This window comes from Eleutherodactylus coqui, chromosome 6 (assembly GCF_035609145.1).
Source record: "Eleutherodactylus coqui strain aEleCoq1 chromosome 6, aEleCoq1.hap1, whole genome shotgun sequence".
NCBI lineage: Eukaryota > Metazoa > Chordata > Amphibia > Anura > Eleutherodactylidae > Eleutherodactylus > Eleutherodactylus coqui.
The window spans coordinates 178,259,663-178,286,524 of record NC_089842.1 but is presented as its reverse complement, the minus strand read 5'-3'; the positions used below and the strand labels follow the sequence as shown (position 1 = coordinate 178,286,524).

Here is a 26,862-nt window from a genome sequence, read left to right as displayed (position 1 = left end):
AGGGCTTATATTTTTAAGCCCTTCCCAAAAATTCATCATGAGATCGCCCGCAGCCCATTGCTTTCAATGGAGCCGGCTGTATTGCCGGCTCCATTGAATTCAATGCGCTGGACAGCTCCGGCCCGTTTCTATTGAAACGCGGCTAGGAGCAGTTTTTTCGGGCGATTTTTCGGCCCCGGTCACGCGATTTGCGGATGTGCATCCGTCATGCGATCCGCAAATCGCGGGGAAAAACGCCCGTGTGACTAAGACCTTACTGTGTTACTATGAAGTAACCTCATAAAAAGAGTGGTCCTAGTCTTGGTTGGTCCTATCCCCTTGGATATTGGTTGTCAAAAACTTGTCTTCCCTCTCCAAAGGAACAAAACTTTACTGATGGATAGCATTTTAAAATTTGTTATGGCGCCCCCTGGCTTCTACACCACTGAGGTGCACATACATGCTATTATACCCTGTAGATGTGATTCTTATAGTCATGGATATAGGGAGAGCACTGCTTGTTTATGAGCTACCTAACCATATAGGCTACCTCTCTGTGGATGACATATATAGGAAACGTTCTTACAGTGCTATGCAAAACTAAGGTTCACCTATAGATTTACATAAATAAACATCACACAGATTAACAATTTAGAACTTGTATTTACTTCAAAGTCGAGAAATTCTTAAAATCAGCTTTCGGGGTAAGCTAATTGGGGTGATCTAGCATTGGGGACTTGCTAATTATTGAGTTGGACATTCAGCAAAAGAAAGGGCTTTATGATACTGTTGCATATTTAGGAGGAAATATTCTTTCAAGAAGGAATTGCTGGGAAAGGAACTGCTCATAAATACTTTTGATTCAGACTGTTTCTTTAGCATGTAGTACAGAACTGAAGGAATCCTGGAAATCTTTGTTATTGATGCTATCAATCAGGGGCGTAACTATAGAGGATGCAGTTGCATCGGGGCCCATAAGGCCTCTCTTCTCCATAGAGGGAACCCAGTACTATAAGTAAAGCATTATAGTTGGGGCCCTGTTACAAGTTTTGCATCGGGGCCCAGGAGCTTCAAGTTACGCCTCTGCTATCAATTGAAAAAATACGAAGAAACTCAAGTGTAATATACCAACAGCCTCCTTCAGCAGCCCAACCTAGCCTATGACAGATGGTTACTCAGCTGCTACAGGCTACGTGATCTTGTATTTCCACAACTGCTGTAGTTACCATTGTAGGCTACCTGCTAGTAATGTAATGGAGTATCTCTCCATACCTGATTGTCATCATATCAGATGGGAGTAGAGAGAGAGTAACCGTGGTGCACAGCGCAAAATACAAGAGAATGTTTGTAGAGATTACTCCACTTCTCTCATCCGCCGTGACTATCCTGAAGTTGGATTTCGCAGCACCAATATTCCTCAGTTGCGACCACACTCTAACTGAATTATTTCCAGCCAAACTGATGAAGGGGTCCTTCACCCCAAAACGCGCCTTTATTGCTGGTCATTTTCTTATTTCACAAATAAAGCGAAGGTGAATTTAACAATCTCGTATTTTGGATGGTTGCGCCATGAACCATAGTTAGTATCGCTACTCCCATCAAATTTACGCCCATTGTTGGAACATCAATCTGATTGGCAGCACCTTCACTAATATTTATAACCATCACTAAACAACCCCTCCTGTCCACTGGGTGCCATTTTTCCACACGGGTTTCGCGTCACTCTTTTTTCTTTTTCCATTATCATGATTACGGTTGAGACTAATTTAGCTGCCAGCATTGCCATAGTAAAGTTTTATGCTATTACTAAATCATTTCACTTATTTGTGTTTTTATTTTTTTTTATCCAAGGTGCCTGTGAAATTAATTGGGCCGGAGAATATTGTGGATGGAGATCGGACATTAATATTGGGCCTTATCTGGATTATTATTCTTCGTTTTCAAATATCTTCCATCACATTGGATAAGGTAAATCTATATATATAAAGCTGAAAGCCCTCACTGACTCACTGACTGACTGACTCGCCAAAAGTTCTCCAACTTCCCGATGTCGTAGAAACATGAAATTTGGCACAAGCATAGATTATCTCCAAAATAGGAAAAGTAATTGGGTCCCAACTCGATTATTCAATTCTAGCGCAAAAGAATTGGCGTCAAAATTTAACGTACATAATCTAAATCTCTCACTTCCGAATGTCATAGAAACTTAAAATTTGGCACGCGCATTGAATATGTCATAAATAGGAAAAGTTAATAGGTCCCAACTCGATTATTCAGTTCTATGCGCAAAAGAATTAGCGTCCAAATTTTACGTACGGAATCTAATTCTCTCACTTCCCAGTGTCATAGAAACTCGAAATTTGGCAGGAGCATTGAATATGTCATAAATAGGAAAAGTTAATAGGTCCCAACTCGATTATTCAATTCTATGCGCAAAAGAATTATTGTCCAAATTTTACGTACGGAATCTAATTTTCTCACTTTCCGGTGTCATAGACACGTGAAATTTGGCACGAGCATTGATTATGTCATAAATAGGAAAAGCTAATGGGTCCCAACTCGATTATTCAATTCTAGCATGAAAGAATTGGCGTCCAAATTTTACGTGCGGAATGTAATTTTCTCACTTTCCGGTGTCATAGACATGTGAAATTTGGCACGAGCATTGATTATGTCATAAATAGGAAAAGCTAATGGGTCGCAACTTCATTATTCAATTCTATGCGCAAAAGAATTAGCGTCCAAATTTTACGTGCGGAATGTAATTTTCTCACTTTCCGGTGTCATAGAAACGGGAAATTTGGCACGAGCATTGATTATGTCATAAATAGGAAAAGCTAATGGGTCCCAACTTCATTATTCAATTCTATGTGCAAAAGAATTAGCGTCCAAATTTTACATGCGGAATGTAATTTTCTCACTTTCCGGTGTCATAGAAACGGGAAATTTGGCAGGAGCATTGATTATGTCATAAATAGAGATGAGCGAACGTACTCGTCCGAGCTTGATATTCGTGCGAATATTAGGGTGTTCGGGATGCTCGTTACTCGTAACGAGCACCACGCGGTGTTCCGGTTACTTTCAGTTTCCTCTCTGAGACGTTAGCGCGCTTTTCTGGCCAATTGAAAGACAGGGAAGGCATTACAACTTCCCCCTGTGACGTTCAAGCCCTATACCACCCTCCTGCTGTGAGTGGCTGGGGCGATCAGATGTCACCCGAGTATAAAAATCGGCCCCTCCTGCGGCTCGCCACACATGCCTTGTGACTTAGCTGAGGGAAAGTGCTGCTGCTGGTGCTGCTGTAGGGAGAGCGTTAGGAGTCAGTGTAGGCTTCAAGAACCCCAACGGCCCTTCTCAGGGCCACATCTACTAGTGTGCAGTACTGTGTTAGCACAGTATTTTTTTTTTTTTTTGTCCAAAATTGGATCTGCAGAGCATTGCGCCCAGCAATAGGGACAGAAGTGGGGGTTAGGCAGGGAGAGTGTTAGGAGTTAGTGTAGGCTTCAAGAACCCCAACGGTCCTTTCTAAGGCCACTTCTATCCGTGTGCAGTACTGTCCAGGCAGTACTGTGTTGCATATTTTTTTTTTTTCTCAAAACCGGCTGTGCAGAGCATTGCACCCGGCATTAATACTACAGGGATAGAATTGTGTAGGCAGGGCCAGAAGACATTTATTATTCATTGAATACATGCAGTGGGGTCTTCCCTTTGCTAAAAAGGAAAAAAATTATATTTGGCCAGCCTGTGTCAGTCCTAAGGTCTCCGTGTACGTGTGTGCTGCGTGTACAACGTACAAAAATCAGACGCAACCAGCTACGCTTTACTGCAGCCTAGCGCCATTGTCTTTCCTGACTGGCAAATACCTGCTCTGCTAGAGTTAATAACTCTGCTACACTATACTTGTGTGACACTTTTTGAGGGCCACACCACAGAAATTAAACTTCTTGTTCATTGAATATACGCAGTGGGTGCTTCCCTAAGCTAAAAAGGAAAAGAAATTATATTTGGCCTGCCTGTGTCAGTCCTAAGGTCTGCGTGTACGTGTGTGCTGCGTGTACAACGTACAAAAATTAGACGCAACCAGCTACGCTTTACTGCAGCCTAGCGCCATTGTCTTTCCTGACTGGCAAATACCTGCTCTGCTAGAGTTAATAACTCTGCTACACTATACTTGTGTGACACTTTTTGAGGGCCACACCACAGATATTAAACTTCTTGTTCATTGAATATACGCAGTGGGTGCTTCCCTAAGCTAAAAAGGAAAAGAAATTATATTTGGCCTGCCTGTGTCAGTCCTAAGGTCTGCGTGTACGTGTGTGCTGCGTGTACAACGTACAAAAATCAGACGCAACCAGCTACGCTTTACTGCAGCCTAGCGCCATTGTCTTTCCTGACTGGCAAATACCTGCTCTGCTAGAGTTAATAACTCTGCTACACTATACTTGTGTGACACTTTTTGAGGGCCACACCACAGATATTAAACTTCTTGTTCATTGAATATACGCAGTGGGTGCTTCCCTAAGCTAAAAAGGAAAAGAAATTATATTTGGCCTGCCTGTGTCAGTCCTAAGGTCTGCGTGTACATGTGTGCTGCGTGTACAACGTACAAAAATCAGACGCAACCAGCTACGCTTTACTGCAGCCTAGCGCCATTGTCTTTCCTGACTGGCAAATACCTGCTCTGCTAGAGTTAATAACTCTGCTACACTATACTTGTGTGACACTTTTTGAGGGCCACACCACAGATATTAAACTTCTTGTTTTTCATTGAATACACGCAGTGGGGTCTTCCCTTTGCAAAAAAGCGAAAATATTATATTTGGCCTGCAGGCTTGCGCCAATTTATTTCCTGCCTGGGAAATCAAATCACTGGTAATACAGCATGCTGAGGGGTAGGGGTAAGCCTAGAGGACGTGGCCGAGGACGCGGAGGGCCAAGTGAGGGTGTGGGCACAGGCCGAGCTCCTGATCCAGGTGTGTCGCAGCCGACTGCTGCGCGATTAGGAGAGAGGCACGTTTCTGGCGTCCCCACATTCATCGCCCAATTAATGGGTCCACGCGGGAGACCTTTATTAGAAAATGAGCAGTGTGAGCAGGTCCTGTCCTGGATGGCAGAAAGTGCTTCGAGCAAGCTATCATCCACCCACAGTTCTGCGCCGTCCAGTGCTGCAAATCCGAATCCTCTGTCTGCTGCTCCTCCTTCCTCCCAGTCTCCTCACTCCACTACAATGACACCTGCTCAGGAGCGGGAACACTCCCAGGAACTGTTCTCGGGCCCCTGCTTAGATTGGGCAGCAGCGGTTCCTCTCCCACCAGAGGAGTTTATCGTCACTGATGCCCAACCATTCGAAAGTTCCCGGGGTCCGGGGGAAGAGGCTGGGGACTTCCGCCAACTGTCTCAAGAACTTTCTGTGGGTGAGGAGGACGATGACGATGAGACACAGTTGTCTTGCAGTGAGGTAGTAGTAAGGGCAGTAAGTCCAAGGGAGCAGCGCACAGAGGATTCGGAGGAAGAGCAGCAGGACGATGAGGTGACTGACCCCACCTGGTGTGCAACGCCTACTCAGGACAGGTCTTCAGAGGGGGAGGCAAGGGCATCAGCAGGGCAGGTTGCAAGAGGCAGTGCGGTGGCCAGGGGTAGAGGCAGGGCCAGACCGAATAATCCACCAAGTGTTTCCCAAAGCACACCCTCGCGCCATGCCACCCTGCAGAGGCCGAGGTGCTCTAAGGTCTGGCAGTTTTTCACAGAGACGCCTGACGACCGACGAACAGTGGTGTGCAACCTTTGTCGCGCCAAGATCAGCCGGGGAGCCACCACCAACAGCCTCACCACCACCAGCATGCGCAGACATATGATGGCCAAGCACCCCACAAGGTGGGACGAAGGCCGTTCACCGCCTCCGGTTTGCACCGCTGCCTCTCCCCCTGTGCCCCAACCTGCCACTGAGATCCAACCTCCCTCTCAGGACATAGGCACAACCGTCTGATGGCCTGCACCCACACCCTCACCTCCGCTGTCCTCGGCCCCATCCACCAATGTCTCGCACCGCACAGTCCAGCCGTCGCTAGCGCAAGTGTTGGAGCGCAAGCGCAAGTACGCCACCACGCACCCGCACGCTCAATCGTTAACCGTCCACATAGCCAAATTTATCAGCCTTGAGATGCTGCCGTATAGGGTTGTGGAAACGGAGTCCTTCAAAGCTATGATGGCGGCGGCGGCCCCGCGCTACTCTGTTCCCAGTCGCCACTACTTTTCCCGATGTGCCGTCCCATCCCTGCACGACCACGTCTCCCGCAACATTGTACGCGCCCTCACCAATGCGGTTAGTGGCAAGGTCCACTTAACTACGGACACGTGGACAAGCACAGGCGGGCAGGGCCACTACATCTCCCTGACGGCACATTGGGTGAATTTAGTGGAGGCTGGGACAGAGTCAGAGCCTGGGACCGCTCACGTCCTACCCACCCCCAGAATTGCGGGCCCCAGCTCGGTGGTGGTATCTGCAGCGGTGTATGCTTCTTCCACTAAAGCACCCTCCTCCTCAACCTCTGTCTCGCAATCTAGATGTGTCAGCAGCAGCAGGTCGTCGACAGCAGTCGGTGTCGCGCGGCGTGGCAGCACAGCGGTGGGCAAGCGTCAGCAGGCCGTGCTGAAACTACTCAGCTTAGGAGATAGGAGGCACACGGCCCACGAACTGCTGCAGGGTCTGACAGAGCAGACCGACCGTTGGCTTGCGCCGCTGAGCCTCCAACCGGGCATGGTCGTGTGTGACAACGGCCGTAACCTGGTGGCGGCTCTGCAGCTCGGCAGCCTCACGCACGTGCCATGCCTGGCCCACGTCTTTAATTTGGTGGTTCAGCGCTTTCTGAAAAGCTACCCACGCTTGTCAGACCTGCTCGTAAAGGTGCGCCGGCTCTGCGCACATTTCCGCAAGTCCCACACGGACGCTGCCACCCTGCGCACCCTGCAACATCGTTTTAATCTGCCAGTGCACCGACTGCTGTGCGACGTGCCCACACGGTGGAACTCTACGCTCCACATGTTGGCTAGGCTCTATGAGCAGCGTAGAGCTATAGTGGAATACCAACTCCAACATGGGCGGCGCAGTGGGAGTCAGCCTCCTCAATTCTTTTCAGAAGAGTGGGCCTGGTTGGCAGACATCTGCCAGGTCCTTCGAAACTTTGAGCAGTCTACCCAGGTGGTGAGCGGCGATGCTGCAATCATTAGCGTCACCATTCCTCTGCTATGCATCTTGAGAAGTTCCCTGCAAACCATAAAGGCAGCCGCTTTGCGCTCGGAAACAGAGCCGGGGGAAGACAGTATGTCGCTGGATAGTCAGAGCACCCTCCTGTCTATATCTCAGCGCGTTCAGGAGGAGGAGGAGGAGGAGGAGGAGGAGGATGAGGAGGAGGGGGAAGAGACAGCTTGGCCCACTGCTGACGGTACCCATGCTGGTTGCCTGTCATCATTTCAGCGTGTATGGCCTGAGGAGGAGGAGGAGGAGGAGGAGGAGGAGGAGGATCCTGAGAGTGATCTTCCTAGTGCGGACAGCCATGTGTTGCGTACAGGTACCCTGGCACACATGGCTGACTTCATGTTAGGATGCCTTTCTCGTGACCCTCGCATTCAACGCATTCTGGCCACTACGGATTACTGGGTGTACACACTGCTCGACCCACGCTATAAGGAGAACCTTCCCAGTCTCATTCCCGAAGAGGAAAGGGGTTCGAGAGTGTTGCTATACCACAGGACCCTGGCGGACAAGCTGATGGTAAAATTCCCATCCGACAGCGCTAGTGGCAGAAGGCGCAGTTCCGAGGGCCATGTAGCAGGGGAGGTGCGTAGATCGAGCAGCATGTACAGCCCAGACAGTGCAACAGTCTTTAAGGGCCTGGCCAGCTTTATGGCTCCCCAGCAAGACTGTGTCACCGCTCCCCAGTCAAGGCTGAGTCGGCGGGAGCACTGTAAAAGGATGGTGAGGGAGTACGTAGCCGATCGCACGACTGTCCTCCGTGACGCCTCTGCCCCCTACAACTACTGGGTGTCGAAGCTGGACACGTGGCCTGAACTAGCGCTGTATGCCCTGGAGGTGCTTGCTTGTCCTGCGGCTAGCGTCTTGTCGGAGAGGGTGTTTAGTGCGGCTGGGGGAATCATCACAGATAAGCGTACCCGCCTGTCAACCGACAGTGCCGACAGGCTTACACTCATCAAGATGAACAAAGCCTGGATTTCCCCAGACTTCTCTTCTCCACCAGCGGACAGCAGCGATACGTAAGCAATACGTAGGCTGCACCCGCGGATGGAAGCTACGTTCTCTCTCACCATCCAAAACGGGGACATTTCTGCTTCATCAATCTGTGTCTAATATTCCTCCTCCTCCTCCTCCTGCTCCTCCTCCTGAAACCTCACGTAATCACGCTGAACGGGCAATTTTTCTTAGGGCCACAAGGCTCACTCATAATTTTTCTAAACAATTTTTAGATGTTTCAATGCTCTGAAAAGCGTTGGAACTTTAACTTGAACCAATTTTTCGTTAAACTGGGCTGCCTCCAGGCCTAGTTACCACTTAAGCCACATTAACCAAAGCGATTAATGGGTTTCACCTGCCCTCTTGGTTGGCCATGGCCAATTTTTTTCAGGTACATTAGTACTGTTGATACAGCAATTTTTGTGGGCCCTCGCCTACAGTGTAATCAAATAAATTTTTAGCCCACCTGCATTAAGCACGACATTACTACCTCAGCTGTGTTGGGCAATGCAATGGGATATTTCTATGTACCGCCGGTGGCTTCCTGGCACCCACCCATGCTGTAGGTGCACACGGAGTTTTTACTACATCTGTACACTTGAAAAGAACCCCAGTCAGACTGGGGCATGCAGTGTGGGCCGAAGCCCACCTGCATTAAGCACGACATTACTACCTCAGCTGTGTTGAGCAATGCAATGGGATATTTCTATGTACCGCCGGTGGCTTCCTGGCACCCACCCCTGCTGTGGGTCCACAGGGAATTATAAATGCATCTGTGTCCACTTGTAAAGAACCCCAGTCTGACTGGGGCATGCAGTGTGGGCCGAAGCCCACCTGCATTAAGCACGACATTACTACCTCAGCTGTGTTGGGCAATGCAATGGGATATTTCTATGTACCGCCGCTGGCTTCCTGGCACCCACCCCTGCTGTGGGTCCACAGGGAATTATAAATGCATCTGTTTCCACTTCTAAAGAACCCCAGTCTGACTGGGGCATGCAGTGTGGGCCGAAGCCCACCTGCATTAAGCACGACATTACTACCTCAGCTGTGTTGAGCAATGCAATGGGATATTTCTATGTACCGCCGGTGGCTTCCTGGCACCCACCCCTGCTGTGGGTCCACAGGGAATTATAAATGCATCTGTGTCCACTTGTAAAGAACCCCAGTCTGACTGGGGCATGCAGTGTGGGCCGAAGCCCACCTGCATTAAGCACGACATTACTACCTCAGCTGTGTTGGGCAATGCAATGGGATATTTCTATGTACCGCCGCTGGCTTCCTGGCACCCACCCCTGCTGTGGGTCCACAGGGAATTATAAATGCATCTGTTTCCACTTCTAAAGAACCCCAGTCTGACTGGGGCATGCAGTGTGGGCCGAAGCCCACCTGCATTAAGCACGACATTACTACCTCAGCTGTGTTGGGCACTGCAATGGGATATTTTTATGTACCGCCGGTGGGTTCCAGGAAGCCACCCATGCTGTCGGTCGACAGGGACTTCACAATAGGGAGTTGTACCTGCCTGTGTCTATGAATTAAAAAGCCCGGTCTGACTGGGGCATGCAGAGACACCTTGACAGAATGAATAGTGTGTGACACATAGGTTCCCCATTGCTATGCCCACGTGTGCAGCTCCTGATGGCAGTGGCACAGGATTCTATTTCTCATTGCTTCTGTACAGCATTGTGGGCTATCGCCCCGCCACTTTTAAAGAGGGTCGCTGCCTAGCCGTGCCAACCTCTGCAGTGTGTGCCTGCGGTTCCTCCTCATGGCAGACGCACTTCTAAATAGACATGAGGGTGGTGAGGCATTAGGGCAGCTGAAGGCTGCGCAGGGACACTTTGGTGTGCGCTGTGGGGGGGAGGGGGGGCGGTTGGGCAGCATGTAACCCAGGAGAAGTGGCAGTGGAGTGTCATGCAGGCAGTGATTGTGCTTTGTTGGAGGTAGTGTGGTGCTTAGCTAAGGTATGCCATGCTAATGAGGGCTTTTCAGAAGTAAAAGTTTTTGGGAGAGGGGGGGCCCACTCTTGCCGCTATTGTGGCTTAATAGTGGGACCTGTGAACTTGAGATGCAGCCCAACATGTAGCCCCTCGCCTGCCCTATCCGTTGCTGTGTCGTTCCCATCACTTTCTTGAATTGCCCAGATTTTCACACAAGGAAACCTTAGCGAGCATCGGCGAAATACAAAAATGCTCGGGTCGCCCATTGACTTCAATGGGGTTCGTTACTCGAAACGAACCCTCGAGCATCGCGAAAAGTTCGTCCCGAATAACGAGCACCCGAGCATTTTGGTGCTCGCTCATCTCTAGTCATAAATAAGAAAAGCTAGTGGGTCCCAACTCCATTATTCAATTCTATGCGCAAAAGAATTAGTGTCCAAATTTTACGTACATAATCTAAATCTCTCACTTCCCATTGTGATAGAAACATGAAATTTGGCACGGGCATTGATTATGTCATAAATAGGAAAAGTTAATGGGTCCCAACTCGATTATTCAATTCTATGCGCAAAAGAATTAGCGTCCAAATTTTACGTACGGAATCTAATTTTCTCACTTTCCGGTGTCAAAGAAACGTGAAATTTGGCACGAGCATTGATTATGTCATAAATAGGAAAAATTCATAGGTCCCAACTCGATTACTCAATTCTAGCGCAAAAGAATTGGCGTCGAAATTTTACATGCGGAATGTAATTTTTTCACTTTCCGGTGTCATAGAAACAGGAAATTTGGTACAAGCATTGATTATGTCATAAATAGGAAAAGCTAATGGGTCCCAACTCCATTATTCAATTCTATGCGCAAAAGAATTAGCGTCCAAATTTTACGTGCGGAATGTAATTTTCTCACTTTCCGGTGTCATAGAAACGGGAAATTTGGCACGAGCATTGATTGTCATAAATAGGAAAAGCTAATGGGTCCCAACTCCATTATTCAATTCTCTGCGCAAAAGAATTAGTGTCCAAATTTTACATACATAATCTAAATCTCTCACTTCCCAATGTCATAGAAATATGAAATTTGGCACAAGCATTGATTATGTCATAAATATGAAAAGTTAATGGGTCCCAACTCGATTATTCAATTCTAAGCGCAAAAGAATTAGTGTCCAAATTTTATGTACGTAATCTAATTCTCTCACTTCCTGATGTCATTTTATATAAAGGAAACGTCGCATGGTTGCCTCCACATGGTGTTTCCTGGGTAACGCAGAGAACTATGCAAAATGGTGAACATATGTTTTTCCGCTATCTCTAAAGTAACCACGACTTCATAAGATTTTCCGTGTGAACACCAGATAAACACCAGTACCAAATTAACTCGGGCGAAGCCGGGTATATCAGCTAGTAACATTTAAAGATGTTCACAACACAAGTCCAGTGCAAATGAAACTAAGCAATTGGGATGGTGTTGCAATGCGAATACGTTTAATATTAGACGTATTGTCATCTAGACTACTTCCCAACCCATCCGTGTACTATGATGCATTCACATGTGGTGAATTTGGTGTCAATTTTCCACAGTGGAAAGAAAATTCACATTCAGTGCAGATTTTGGTATGGATTTTATTGCAGATCCATAACAAAATGGGTGAAGTCTGGTAAGGATTTTAATTGCAGATTTTTCTGCCTCAGAAAATTTGTAACAATTCCTTTGCATGTGAACGCACCCTTACCCTACATGATGACTCCCCTCATACTTGGGGAAGGGAGATTAAACTAAGGCCACTCTCACACGTGTTTTTTTCCACCATTTAACGCTGCATTTTCAGCACAGCGCTAAACACTGTCAACGCTCCCATTGATTTCAATTGGGCTTCTTAGACATGCGCTAAAACACAACATTTTTAACGCTGTGTTTTTCAAGTACTGTCCGTTCTATTCTCATGCATTTCTGCGTTTAAAAACGCGATGCTTTGCTCATTGAAATGGATGGGGTAGAATGTGGTTACCACGTTTTTGACTACGTTTTTTCACTTCTGGCACTATCAGCTTGCCTGGCTGCGTTTATAACTGTGCTGAAAATGCAGTCAGGTGCTGTCAAAAATGCACGTCAACGCAGCTGAAAACGTAGTCAATGCTGCGTTAGTGCAGCATTTTTACAAGCGCATGTGTGAGAGTCGCCTAAGGGTGCATTCACATGGGTGAGAAAATTGTGAGTTTTTTGTGTCTTGCGAGACACACAAACGCCTTTCGAAAATACAACCCATTATCTGCAATGCGTGTATTTACATGAGCAGTTTTTCTTTGGCAGTGACAAGAATAGAACATGCAGATGTGTGGTACCCCGTAAATCGCACAGCACATGGACGGGCGCAACTCACTCTCGGCCATGTGAATACACCCTAACCTGTAGAAGAGTCTTTCTAATTGAGGATTTATGAACTACTATGTACTAAACATTGCTGCTAAGGGTGATATATAACAACCTGCGCAACTATGAAGTGTATTATGGATCCCTGGGGTGTTATGCCCATACCATCCAGTAAAAGACTTAACAGTTGACACCCATGGTTGACAAAAAACAGTCAAGTAATGAGAATCGATGGAAATGTTTTATGTGTAAAACTAACTAGTACTTTTAAAATTGTAAGGCAAATATGAGACAAATAGTGGTTCTCCCAGTAGCAGTAGATCAGCAAAAATTATTTGGATTTTGTCTTTTCAATTTGACAGGAAGAGTTTGGTGCAAGTGCAGCTAAGGCATCTGCCAAAGAAGCTCTGCTTATATGGTGCCAAATTAAAACGGCACCCTACACAAATGTAGATGTACAGGACTTTTCCAGAAGTTGGCGGGACGGCCTTGCATTCAACGCTCTCATCCATGCTCACAGGTATTTGTGTGCTTCGTACACGTAGTCTATACTATGAAGCTGAAAACGGAACCTCATCAATGTATATAATAGGAATTTTAACCCCTCCCCCATTTACAAGAGATTGATTCCTGTACCTCCCATAAACTATAATGCAGTGTGACTGCAGCTTTAATATATAACTGAATTGCTTTTCCATGTGCAATGCTTGTATGTAATGTTCTGTATCCCACAGGCCTGATCTCATTGACTACCACTCTCTCAGAGCAACCAATCCCTTGTACAACTTGAATAATGCCTTTAATGTGGCAGAAACCAAGCTGGGCATATCCAAGCTGCTGGATGCTGAAGATCTCACTGTCCCACAACCAGATGAGAGGTCCATAATGACATATGTGTCTCTGTATTACCATTACTTTTCCAAGATGAAACAGGGCCAAACGGTTCAGAAAAGGATTGGCTATGTAAGTTAAAACCCTTGTATAAAAATCTGTCTGTCTGTCTATCTTCTGTTTGAATCAGCACCACCTATAGACACAACAATTGTGCATATCTTGAGTGGTGCCAAAAGTGTTTGGGTACTGTGTGGGTTTGGACATTAGCGATGGTCAATAATTTTACAGACCCCAAGGTATGAGCTACTGATTATTTTCTATGGTATGTCAAAAACATTAGAACTCATAAAAGGCAATCTTTAAAGAGAATCTGTCAGCTCTTATAAACTCCATAAATTAAAGTCATGGACTCAAAGGTGCTGACATCCCAAATCCAGGAAAGTGACTCTTATATCTACCCTCCTTAGCATACTCCCGTTGTTGTCTTGCAAAGCCGTGGCTGCATGCTTACTGTGGACTACATAGGCACAAGCATAGAATGAGAGGACTAGTCCTATGTAGTTTATGATTTGCATGCATCTGCAGCTTTGAGAGCGGGCAGTGGGAGAAAGCGGAGAAGGGTAAGTATAAGAGTCACATCTCTGTGTTGAGCATTTTAGCAACTAAGAGCTCATAACTTCATGCGGCTCATCGCAGCTGACAGATTCGCTTTTACTGACTCTTATGTTTACATTTAACTATTAACCAGAAATCTGTGTAGAATATACTTGGTCATTGCATTAAACTGAAACAAGAATGTTTGGGGTGAGAACCACAAATCTTCATAGCCCTATGAATTCTGCCATTGTAGAATCTACTCCAGGCTACTTACTGTTTCCTGTAGTTGATGTAATACTATTACCAATTAGTCAGCTTTGCCCTTCCTGGGGTTACTATAGTGTGCAAACTGCCTGTGACTTCTTGCAGTTGCACAGGGCACAGTTTGCTGTCTCTGTTGCATTACAGTTTGTGATTAGGAACCCTATCTGGCAATAACTTCTTATGTAATGTCTGGGCAGGTAGCTAGCAGAGCAGTTGCTACCAGAATTTACATCTAGAAGGTAGAAGATAATGTGGACTAGGTCAGGGTATGCTGGAATGATTTCATGTGACTGATGAAACCGTCTCACCTCTATAAAGGCTGTACGGATGTGTAGGGTGCAGTTATAGCCCAAAAGAGTGAGCTTCTAGTATCCATGCAGTAGAAAATATTGTAGGCTTTATTCAGAAACATCCAGAAAATCCACAGCAAAAATAACAGCCACATCTATAATTTGCTTACAATAAAATAGGAGCAGTGTATATTATTCCTAATGTTGTGGCGTGTGGTCCTGGAATAGCCGCCACCTCAGTGACTAATACTGAAACACTGTTCGGATTGGGGCAAATTGTTCCGTACAAGATAAGCAGAATAGGAGAAAATGATCCTGGTTTTTCAGTAGTGCAATTGTACGTTTTCTTTATAATTGGGTATTTTTTTTCTATGTATAAGGCTGGTTAAATGCACAACAATGAATGTATATAAAATGTTTGATATACGATCATATGTACTGTTGAACCCCTTCCTCTATCATGACGTAAATGTACAAAATGGGAAGGCTTATATTAAAAAGCCCCTATCAGCTGAACCTAGTGAACCTATATTGCCTGAACCTACTGTACCTATCTTTATTTTAAACTCCCCAGCCCCTTCTCAACCCTCTATAAAACTTTAACTGATTGGGATCCATTATAAAATGTTTTATAAAAGGCTACATACGGTCCTGTATCTTCACATACTTTTCCGAGAAAGTCAGCCACACAGTTCAGGTTTGTGACTCCTATCATACCTACGTCCATCCCAGCATGACCCACCTGTGGGTCCAGACAGTCTTGGAATGTGAGATCTCACAAGTCATTGCGAGATTTGTGTTCTGATGCAAACTGCGCTTTTCTGAAGAAGCAATCAATCAAAAAGCACAAATTAATGCATTAAGTATTCTCAGCATAATTGTACAGATCCATAGAATAAAAGTAACACATTAGTTATTCTGCCCAGTCAATAGCGCAAAATTTAAAACACAAACTCAATGGTGATATTTTACTTTTTTTCCATCCTCCCCAGAAAGAGTTAATAAGTAGTTCCGGGGGGGAACGGAGCATAGCGTGGGGGGGTCACTTTAATGCCAAAATTGGCTTGGTAGTGAAATGGGTTGTCCAAGTTAAGGGAAACCTCTGTCAACCGGCCACTCATGAATTAAAATGATAAATTAGCAATTACTTACCACTCTCCGCTCCCCTGTTTGTCCTCATGCTGATGGCTGTGGTCTCCACTGACTGTTTACAGGCAGCTGTGATGGCCCATAAATCTGCTGTAGCAGCCAATGACAGCACTCAGCCATGATCACTAAGCACTGTCATTGGTTACTACAACTTGTAAGTGACATCGCAGGGGCTCCTGAGCGGCAGCAGAAGACTTACAACGGAGCAGGCTGAGATAACTGCTGGTTTGCTATTTCAATAAATGGTGGACCCGATGACAAGGGTTTTCCTGAAGTCAGAGAACCCCTTTAAAAAGTTAATAAAAAGGGAAACGCCAGGTGTATTCCTAAAGACTGGTGCAAAACAGTGGTTCATGTGTTGTCCAGACAGCAGATAAGACGCCAGCTGTCAGTTCCTATTACACGTTGAAACAAGAAAGTCACTTACTAATGGGTTGCCAAGGACAACTTCTATGTATTTGTTTGCCCTGTTTTACATTTATGCCCTGCGTGTTTCTACATAATTATGGACATCTGTATTATGTCAGTAGCAAACAGAAACAGTCTGAGAATTACATTTTTCCACTGACACAAAGGGTTTTCTGTAAACTGTAGAGCAATAAGAGGTTTAGCAGTGTGCAGACAGGTTAGCCTTTGGTCCTCTGCAGAATGCATTTGACAGCAGCATATCTATTTGTATTATGTATATATAAATACATGGTATATATTGTTTATACGCTCACATTTTATTACTTTTAGCAACATAGCTATAATTATTAGATATTGTCTGTCTGTTTTGCCACCTTCTGGCTGATTTCACACATAGGGGTGAATCCATAAACATTTTTATTCTAGAATTGAGATGTTAAAAAAAGAAAAATTTTGCACAAGTCATGCCTGCGCAAAAATTCGAAACTTTTCAGCATTATCTGCACCTCTCACCACTTTTGTTAATTAAAAAAAAAGCAAGTGGGAACACCCATTGCCCAACAAATTCACTTACACCACAAAGTGATGTAAATTATAGCAGAAATCTACAGCAGGTTTTATCTGCTATAGATTTCGGGAGGAGGCGCATGCGTAGCCCAAGAGGTGACAGATGTATTAGGAGGCTTGTGCCCATTAATACTTGAATTAAGGGGCCATGGATTGTCGGATTGGGAAGCTAGTTTAGGAGTCAGCAGCACCAATTTGGCGGGTATCTGTAGATTTGGACATACACCCTATAGGCCCATTTACACGGAGCGATGATAGCTCAAAGATCGCTCAAACGACAGTTTGAGTGACCGCTTTCAGCAATTATTTTGCATAAACTATTAAGTAGCTACTCAGCTAATTAATAGCAATTAAGTGTGCAAATGAAGCCTTCCATGAATGCAGTTAATAGCCCAAGGGCTCTTATCTGCGCTCAGATCCTTTGTTCTCCAGGGGGAAACAATGACATCAGCACTCCCTGTGGAGAACAACTGATAAGTCTGAAGCACAATTTTTAGGTTGGACTGAATTTAATGATCAGCTAGTAGTGCCCGAAAACCGCACGATGGGCGCGCATTTAGATACACCGATTATTGCTCGAACGATTGGTTTTGTAGCGATTTTTGAGCAATCGCTCTGTGTAAATGGGCCTTATCTCTCTCAGGTTTCTTTCGGATTCTAAAATGTTTTTTTCTGGGGCCTCAGCAACCAAACTATGTTGACATCTAGGCCTCATTAGCTGTCAATCATGCCAAAATTTTGACATGCATACACTACCGTTCAAAAGTTTGGGGTCACCCAAACAATTTTGTGTTTTCCATGAAAAGTCACACTTATTCACCACCATGCGTTGTGAAATGAATAGAAAATAGAGTCAAGACATTGACAAGGTTAGAAATAATGATTTGTATTTGAAATAACATTGTTTTTACATCAAACTTTGCTTTCGTCAAAGAATCCTCCTTTTGCAGCAATTACAGCATTGCACACCTTTGACATTCTAGCTGTTAATTTGTTGAGGTAAGCTTGTGAAATTGCACCCCACGCTTCTAGAAGCATCTCCCACAAGTTGGATTGGTTGGATGGGCACTTCTGGCATACCATACGGTCAAGCTGCTCCCACAACAGCTCAATGGGGTTCAGATCTGGTGACTGCGCTGGCCACTCCATTACCGATAGAATACCAGCTGCCTGCTTCTGCTGTAAATAGTTCTTGCACAATTTGGAGGTGTGTTTGGGGTCATTGTCCTGTTGTAGGATGGAATTGGTTCCAATCAAGCGCTGTCCACTGGGTATGGCATGGCGTTGCAAAATGGAGTGATAGCCTTCCTTATTCAGAATCCCTTTTACCCTGTACAAATCTCCCACCTTACCAGCACCAAAGCAACCCCAGACCATCACATTACCTCCACCATGCTTAACAGATGGCGTCAGGCATTCTTCCAGCATCTTTTCATTTGTTCTGCGTCTCACAAACGTTCTTCTTTGTGATCCAAACACCTCAAACTTGGATTCATCCGTCCACAACACTTTTTTCCAGTCTTCCTCTGTCCAATGTCTGTGTTCTTTTGCCCATCTTAATCTTTTTCTTTTATTGGCCAGTCTCAGATATGGCTTTTTCTTTGCCACTCTGCCCTGAAGCCCAAAATCCCGCAGCCGCCTCTTCACTGTAGATGTTGACACTGGTGTTTTGCGGGTACTATTTAATGAAGATGCCAGTTGGGTACCTGTGAGGCGTCTGTTTCTCAAACTAGAGACTCTAATGTGCTTATCTTCTTGCTTAGTTGTGCAACGCGGCCTCCCACTTCTTTTTCTACTCTGGTTAGAGCCTGTTTGTGCTGTCCTCTGAAGGGAGTAGTACACACCGTTGTAGGAAATCTTCAATTTCTTAGCAATTTCTCGCATGGAATAGCCTTCATTTCTAAGAACAAGAATAGACTGTCGAGTTTCAGATGAAAGTTCTCTTTTTCTGGCCATTTTGAGCGTTTAATTGACCCCACAAATGTGATGCTCCAGAAACTCAATCTGCTCACAGGAAGGTCAGTTTTGTAGATTCTGTAACGAGCTAGACTGTTTTCAGATGTGTGAACATGATTGCACAAGGGTTTTCTAATCATCAATTAGCCTTCTGAGCCAATGAGCAAACACATTGTACCATTAGAACACTGGAGTGATAGTTGCTGGAAATGGGCCTCTATTCACCTTTGTAGATATTGCACAAAAAACCAGGCATTTGCAGCTAGAATAGTCATTTACCACATTAGCAATGTATAGAGTGCATTTGTTTAAAGTTAGGACTAGTTTAAAGTTATCTTCATTGAAAAGTACAGTGCTTTTCCTTCAAAAATAAGGACATTTCAATGTGACCCCAAACTTTTGAACGGTAGTGTATGTACTGTGGATGATGGCTGTAGCACATTCTCTAGGCCCACTTTGTGCCAATTCCAGTGCCAACCAATGTATGAGCTATAGAGTGACCAGTTACTACCAGGCATTACCACCTTTACTTTTCCACGTTTTAGCCCCTTTTGCCACAAGAAAGAAGTTATGGCTGCACTTTGTTTGGAATTTCCTGTGCTGATTTGTACTAAATAATGTGATGTAATTTGGATAGATTGCTTAAGAAACACTGCTAAATATTATGCATCATCCTGCATGAAATGTGTTGTTTTTGCCCTGTAAGTAACTTGTATATGTACATGTATTAGTAAGTACCGTATTATTTTTGCATGTAATAGACAATGGCAGATTTTTCAATGTGTTGCAGGTTTAAAACTTGCCTATCCTATAAGACTCCTGAAAATGGTTTAAGGTGAATTGAGCCATATTTATCAAACAGCTGCTACATATTAAGCTGCTTATTACACAGTATTATTGCAAACTATGCCAAATACGCCAGCGCTAAAGACCTGAAGAAGGTATCCTGGAAAATACATAAAAATAACACTGTTCCATGCTGAAACATCAGTGATGGCATAATGAATAAAGCTCACGTCTTTTCATGCAGATTTACTTTTAATTGCATGCTTTATCATTTAATTGTGTATTTTACCCTAAGTCAATTAACAACTGATATTTATAGCCGAGAATCAAGCTTTGCCCTTTTCTAATAAGTGACATATCTCCAAGTAGAGAGACATCAGTTTAATCTTACCTTCACTGAAAGGAGCTTCAGTAATCCTCCTTAATAGGATTGCGACTGGCAAAAATGTGTTTGTATAAAATATATATAATGAAATAGTCCCCTGTGAAAACATAAACTTAGATAACACAGTTGAATACTACAAAAAAAAGAAACATTTACATGAGATTTATAGAAACACCACTTTAACAGTGCAAAGGAAAAAACACATACGTGTCCCTTTAAAAGGTGGGAATAATGACAATCTCCCATGAGTTATTTCGGGCTATCACTGTGACCTGGTTATTAAGACCAACTAGACTAACTGCTGGTGAAGCATCCGTGCCTTCTTCTGTCTTTTTTTTGGAAATGCCCATGCACCTGTTAGGATCATTCAGCAACACCTGGCTGAGATGGCAGAATATCAATGCAGGCATAATGATGCAGGGACAGGCTCTGCCCACTGTTGCCTTAGAGGTGGGTAACTGTTGTCCATGAAAGACACCTACAGTAGGTAGAAATGTCAGACACCGGAGAATTGGTCTGATGAAGTGTATGCAAGTACATGATCAGGAACCGAATATAGATGAAAAAAAGTGAATATTAAAATACTTAACTCATCTTGTAGTTGGCATTTAAAATGTTTTTGGGTTAGATACAAATAGGCCATTTGGTTCACAAAGTCTGATTCAGGGATCTGAATATTTTTGACGTGTTTTGTCATGTAGAAAGTCTCTGGATGATTGTTTCCATAGTTTTATCCCATCCATAGAGGTGTCAGTATAAACCATGTGTATAAACGATCCGCTTTCCCTACGGACACAGTCCCCAGCATTGCATCTAAAGTATAGCTCCAGTGTGTTTAGCTTTGTACATCATTAGCATTTATATAAAATATTTGTTAAAGCAGCAAAACACTGCTTCACTCTTCTTGCATGGGTCCTTAGTTACTATTGCATCCAGTTATTTGCTGTTTCTGATAGAAAGAGTCTACAGATATACCTGTAACAGCTATGCTGCGCTTCTGTGATACAATGCTCTGTACTGCACTGGGTTGTGGCAGTTTCATTTCCTTTTAGCAGATAGTTGGTTAATATCTAGCCTTGAGTACTTTTTTGTAACCTAAGTAGATTGAAAATTATGTGGGCAACACTTTTTAATATATCTTTATTACATTTATTTTCTTTTGTAAACTTGCACAAAACATTCTCTACTGCACATTTTGGATGTTTTAAACCCTTTAGGCCTCCTGCACACGGGCAGGTCGGACCCCACATGCGGGATTCCCGCAGCGGAGTTCGACCTGGTGCCCGGCCGATGACCCCAGCTTACCTGTCTGGCGTCTTCTCTTCTGCTGCTGATGTGCTGGCCGGCACACTTGCGCAGTACAGAGGATGCCACACTGTCAATGATGATTGCAGAATGGCCGCGGGACAGACAGTTTCTATTGACTTCAATGGAAGCTGGCCGTGCGTAGCCCACATAAAATCACAACATGCTGTGATTTTTTTTTTTTCCCCAGGAGTGGAAAATCACAATCGATTTCCGCTCATGGGCAGGAAATCGTAATTTGCCTTAGCATGCTATGGGGTGGATTTGCTGCAGAATCCAGAGGTGGAATCCCGCTTCGGATTTCACAATGCCCATGTGCAGGAGGCCTAACGCTACAAGGCATAAGTTAACATCCTTGCTGTGGGGTATTTAAAGGGGTGGTCTCGCGAAACCAAGTGGGGTTATACACTTCCGTATGGCCATATTAATGCACTTTGTAATGTACATTGTGCATTAAATATGAGCCATACAGAAGTTATTCCACTTACCTGCTCCGTTGCTAGCGTCCTCGTCTCCATGGTTCCGTCTAAATTCGCTGGCAGCTTGCTTTTTTAGACGCGCTTGCGCAGTCCGGTCTTCTCCATTCAGCACGAGCCGCTTCAGTGTGCTCCCCGCTACAGCTCTTCTGCGCATGCGCAGACGAGCTGTCACTGCTCGGGAGCGCGCTGAAGCGGCCATTCTGCACCATCCTCTGTTAGAGGAAGGTGCAGAAACTGGAGCTGCCCAGCGGAGAAGCCCAGCCCAGCCCAGCAGCCCCGAGAAGCCTCCCAGGTAAGTGATGGGTCGGGGGGGGGCTGTCGCTGCGCCGGGGGGGCTGTCGCTGCGCCGGGGGGGGCTGTCGCTAGGCCGGGGGGGGGCTGCCGCTGTGATGGGGGGGCTGTCGCTAGGCCGGGGGGGGGCTGCCGCTGCGCCGGGGGGGCTGTCGCTAGGCCGGGGGGGCTGTCGCTAGGCCGGGGGGGCTGCCGCTGTGATGGGGGGGCTGTCGCTAGGCCGGGGGGGGGCTGCCGCTGCGCCGGGGGGGCTGTCGCTAGGCCGGGGGGGCTGTCGCTAGGCCGGGGGGGGGGGCTGCCGCTGCGCCGGGCTGCGCCGGGGGGGCTGTCGCTAGGCCGGGGGGGGGCTGCCGCTGCGCCGGGCTGCGCCGGGGGGGCTGTCGCTAGGCCGGGGGGGCTGTCGCTAGGCCGGGGGGGGGCTGCCGCTGTGATGGGGGGGCTGTCGCTAGGCCGGGGGGGGCTGCCGCTGCGCCGGGCTGCGCCGGGGGGGCTGCCGCTAGGCCGGGGGAACTAGCGCTGGGCTCCGGAACCTAGCGCTGGGCTCCGGGGCCTTCACCTGGGCTGAGGGTCTAGCGCTGGGGAGCCGGGGGCTAGCGCCGGTTAACTGCTGTCTGGTCGGCGGCTGCGGGGCGTCTGGTCGGCGGCTGCGATGCGTCCGGTTGCCATGGAGACACAGCTGGCGGCGTCTCGGGAGCGCGCACGTCGGGCTGCAGCGAGCGACGGGGAAAGAGCCGGCGGCCATCTTGAGGAAACTTTTATAAGTTGCTGAAACGCTGGAACGGTAAGTACGAACCAGCTAGAAATGTCATTTACAGGGGGGCTTTGTAATGTATGTTTAATGGGGGGGACTGGGCAAAAAAAAAAATTAACTGCTTCCTCGAGACATCTCCTTTAACGCAGCAGGATGTAAACGTACTTCTGTGGCTGGCGCTGGCTCAGAAGCTGATCCTGCACCATCCCGCAGTGGGAGCTCACTGTGACTTATTACTGGCCTCCTGCTGCAACATCGGGTATTGATAAGAACAGCAATCCCTGCTGTTAACCCCCTGAATGCCATGATCTATGTAGATTGTAGCATGTAAAGGGTTCACAAAGAGAGTGCACTCCCTCTGTGATGTCATCGACCACCTGCAATTACATCATGGAGGTCCAATGGGTTGCCATGGAAACTGGATGCCAGATACTGGTGTTCCGACTTATTATTGCCTATGATCATTATTGTAAGTGTTAAGGCATTGCAGCGCAGTAGTACTGCAATGCATTGTCATAGTGCTCATAGCTGTAAAAATAAAAATAGGGTTAAAAAAAACACAAAGTAACAAAAAAAAACCTTTTTGGTGCACTTCCCTATTTTTAAAAATCCCACATATTTGGTATCTTCGTATCTGTAACAACCTGTTCAATAAATTGATCACACTATTTATCCTGCACGTAAAAAAAAGACAACTAAAAAAACTGCAAAATGCTCAAATAGTTAAATTTGCCTCCCAAAAAACACAATAGAAGTGATCAAAAAGCTGTATGTACCGCAAAATGGTACCAATAAAAACTGCAGCTTGTCACACAAAAAACAAGCCCTCATAGAGCTCCGTCGATAGAAAATTAAAAATGTTATGGGACTTTGAATGTAGAAAAAATAAAAATTTCCCCAAAGTAATTCTAATTGTGCAAAAGTGGAAAAACATAAAAGAAAAATAATTTTGGTATCGTAATCGCACTGACCTGCAGAAAAAATGTATCATGTAATTTATGCTGCATGATTAATTCTGTAAAAAAATGGCATGATCAATTTCCATTTCACTGCTGATAAGAGCAGAAAATGTACCTGTAATGAATTACTGCCCTCTGTAATAGTAGTTTTCTCAGCTCTCCTCTCCTCTGCTATCCCTGGTACTGTCATACAGCCCTCTGTAATATCTCAGTGGAAAGGTAAAGGTGCAGATAGCCTTTAAATATTTGTTAGATCTGAATTCTTGGTTGTATCTTTAGATCATACCAGTTTATTCTGACAAGACATCACAAGTTGGTGTAGTAATGAAAATTGATGACACTTCTTTGGACAACTTTTGGAATTTACAAGTCTTACAGTATGTTTTAACTTTCCAGATTATATCCCTAATTCTTGAAATTGAGAATCTAAAGAGCCAGTATGAAGCCATCGTAACTGATCTTCTAAGGTGGATCCAACAGAAACTTGTGGAAATGAATGATCGTCATTTCCCCAATTCCATCAATAGTATGTTGCAGCTCTTGGCAAATTTTAAAACGTATCGCACAGTAGAGAAACCTGCAAAGTACCAAGAGAAAGGCTTGATTGAGGCTCATTATTTCAACATCCGAACCAAGCTACAGGCCAATAATTTGCGACCTTATTTTCCACCTGATGGGAAATCTTTGAGTGATATAGAAAAGTACTGGACTATCTTGGAAAAAGCAGAATATGAGCGGGAGAAGGCTCTGCAGAAAGAGATACTTAGACTGGAGAGGTTGGAGCAGTTGGCTCAAATGTTCCAAAAGAAGGCTTTCCTTAGAGAGTCCTACCTGCAAGAAATGAGACAAGTCGTACACCGGCAAGATTTCAAACACAACAATATCACCCAGGTGCAAGCTGCCACTAAGAAACTGGAAGCGATTGAAGCAGATGTGCTACCTCGTGAACAGCGGTTCAAGTCACTCGCTGAGATGTGTTCCTTTTTAGAAAGCGAGAATTACCACAACAAAGCAGCAATAATAACAAAGTAAGTTTGTTTGGTTATCTTGTAATACTTTCTTATGCTACAATGTATAATCCTATAGTATATGCTAATATTACATGATATATCATAAACAATCCTTCTATTAAATTTAACATAGTACATATACATGTCTTGTTGAGGATGTGTATCTGATAGAGCTATCTAAAATGCATTTGTCCGGTCTTCCAGTGGATCTTAAAGTAGTTGTATGTATTAGGCCTCATGTCCACAGCTGTATTCACGGCCGACATTTGTAAATAGCGGGTCTACCAGCAGGGACCGCGAATAGCTGCGAGTGTGCTGTGCATACCCGCGTATCACACGCACATGGTCATGCACAATGCGACTCTTTTTATATGTTTTTTAATTCCTTATTCTGTTTCATAGCGGGTTTGTGTATGAAAACGCCACTCGTATGCAGCGAATCAGAGACTGCCTATGCAAATGTATAGTGCTCACCCTCCTTGGTACGCAGAGAAATAGAGCATGCTGTGATCTATTTCTTTGCGTATTGACACGCAGTGTCTACCAGCACATGTACATGACTCAATGAAAGTCCATTGACTTCACAGTGTATCAGGCGCCGTAAAACACACACGTAATATGCTGTGAAAAAACTCCCATGAAGTGTGATAAAAAATTAAACCTGACAATGAATATTTACAGTTGCAAGAAAAACAAGTGAACCCTTGGATAAAGCGTTATTTAGACGGGATGAATGTCGGACAAACGATGCCTGACACTCGTCCCCACACATGCTAGCTCCCGTGCTGTTGCACAGAAGCCAGTATCGCTAGCTCACAGCAGGGCGGCTGGAGGAGATTTCTCTCCTCTCGCTCTCCCGCCCCTCTCCATTGACATGACATAGCATAGTGGCTGTTCAGTACTGAATGACTGCTATTTACACTGAACGATGAGGGATCAGCTCATCATCCATCCTTTATGCAGCATAAATGATGGACGATGAGCTGGTCGCTCATCTTTCAGTGTAAATAGCGTCCGTTCAGTATTGAACGGCCACTATGTTATATCAATAGTGAGGGGCGGGGGAGCAAGAGGAGAGAAATTTCCTGCAGCCTCCCCGCCCCAGTGCTGGCGGCTCTGTAAGCGAGCTAGCAGTACTAGCTCCCGTGTAACAGCATGGGAGCGAGAACATGTGGGGATGAGTGTCGGACATCGTTTGCCCGACAATCGTCCCGTCTAAATGGACCCTTACCTAGATTTCTGCAATGATTACTAATGAAATGTATCCTGATTATTATCCAAGTCACAATTATAGACAAACACAATTTAATTAAACTTATGATACAGAAACTTACACTGCTCATGCCTTTTATTGAGCACATTGAGTAAACATCCACAGTGCAAGGAGGAAAATAAGGCCTCTTTCACACGAGCATTTTATCGTGGCAATTTTCCCCCGATAAAACGCCAGCTGAAAATTACGACCGTCTGAAGCATTGGATTCCAATGCATCCGTCCAGATGGGCGATTTTTCTGGCATGTAAAATGGGCCGGACGGAAAAGATATTGCGTACAGTGCACATTCTGGCCGTCCGCTTTTACTTGCAGCTGGAAAATATAGGACTTATCCTATCTTTTGCCGGAATACGTAGCCAGTTCCAATAGACTTCTATGGGAACCTATGAGAACTTTCAGAGAAGAGGAGGAGGAGAGAGGTGGGAGGGAGCTTAGCAGCAGGACGCATTGCTCAAGTCCCTTCCCCTCTCCTTGCCAGCAGCTCCCATAGGCTGGGGAGAGAGAGGAGGGAAATTAACTTGGCAAGCGCTGCTAAAGTCCCTCCCTTTGCCAGCAGCTCCCATAGACTTCTATGGGAGCATCTCTTGCTGCGATCAGCTGGCAAAGAGAGGGAGTGAGACTTTAGCAGCGCTAAGGTCTCTTCCCCCATCTCACTGATATACGCTGAAGCCTGGCTGACTGAATGGGAGGGAAAACGGGAGATTTAGCCGTGACTTGGTGGACTTAGTGCCTTTGCACTGAGCTATAAAAGGCTGCACAGCATTGCTAAGGACCTGCAAGCCATGGTTAGACGAATGGAAAAAGTCAGGACTGTTGCTACTCTCTCTAGGTGTCCAGTTAAGATGATTTCAAAAGCACAATAGGCAGAGATGAAGGAGAACTCAAGGGTCACAGCAAAAAAACCTTATAGGAGACTCTACGAACTGCAAAAATTTATGTTTGTGTCCACTATTACAAAATCACTGAACAAGAATGGTGTTCATAAAAGGACACCACAAATGGAAACACTGCTG

The 26,862-nt window shown here is 45.4% G+C and overlaps 1 protein-coding gene across 1 annotated transcript in view; it reads left to right on the top strand.

The window, feature by feature from the left end:
• Positions 1-26,862, top strand: part of SPTBN5 (spectrin beta, non-erythrocytic 5) — a 267,766-nt gene that overhangs the window by 12,681 nt on the left and 228,223 nt on the right. The window contains exons 3-6 of the mRNA XM_066608323.1: positions 1,831-1,947; positions 12,906-13,063; positions 13,278-13,506; positions 23,961-24,592. Coding sequence (XP_066464420.1) covers positions 1,831-1,947; positions 12,906-13,063; positions 13,278-13,506; positions 23,961-24,592 — 1,136 coding nt within the window. The remainder of the gene's footprint in view (positions 1-1,830; positions 1,948-12,905; positions 13,064-13,277; positions 13,507-23,960; positions 24,593-26,862) is intronic.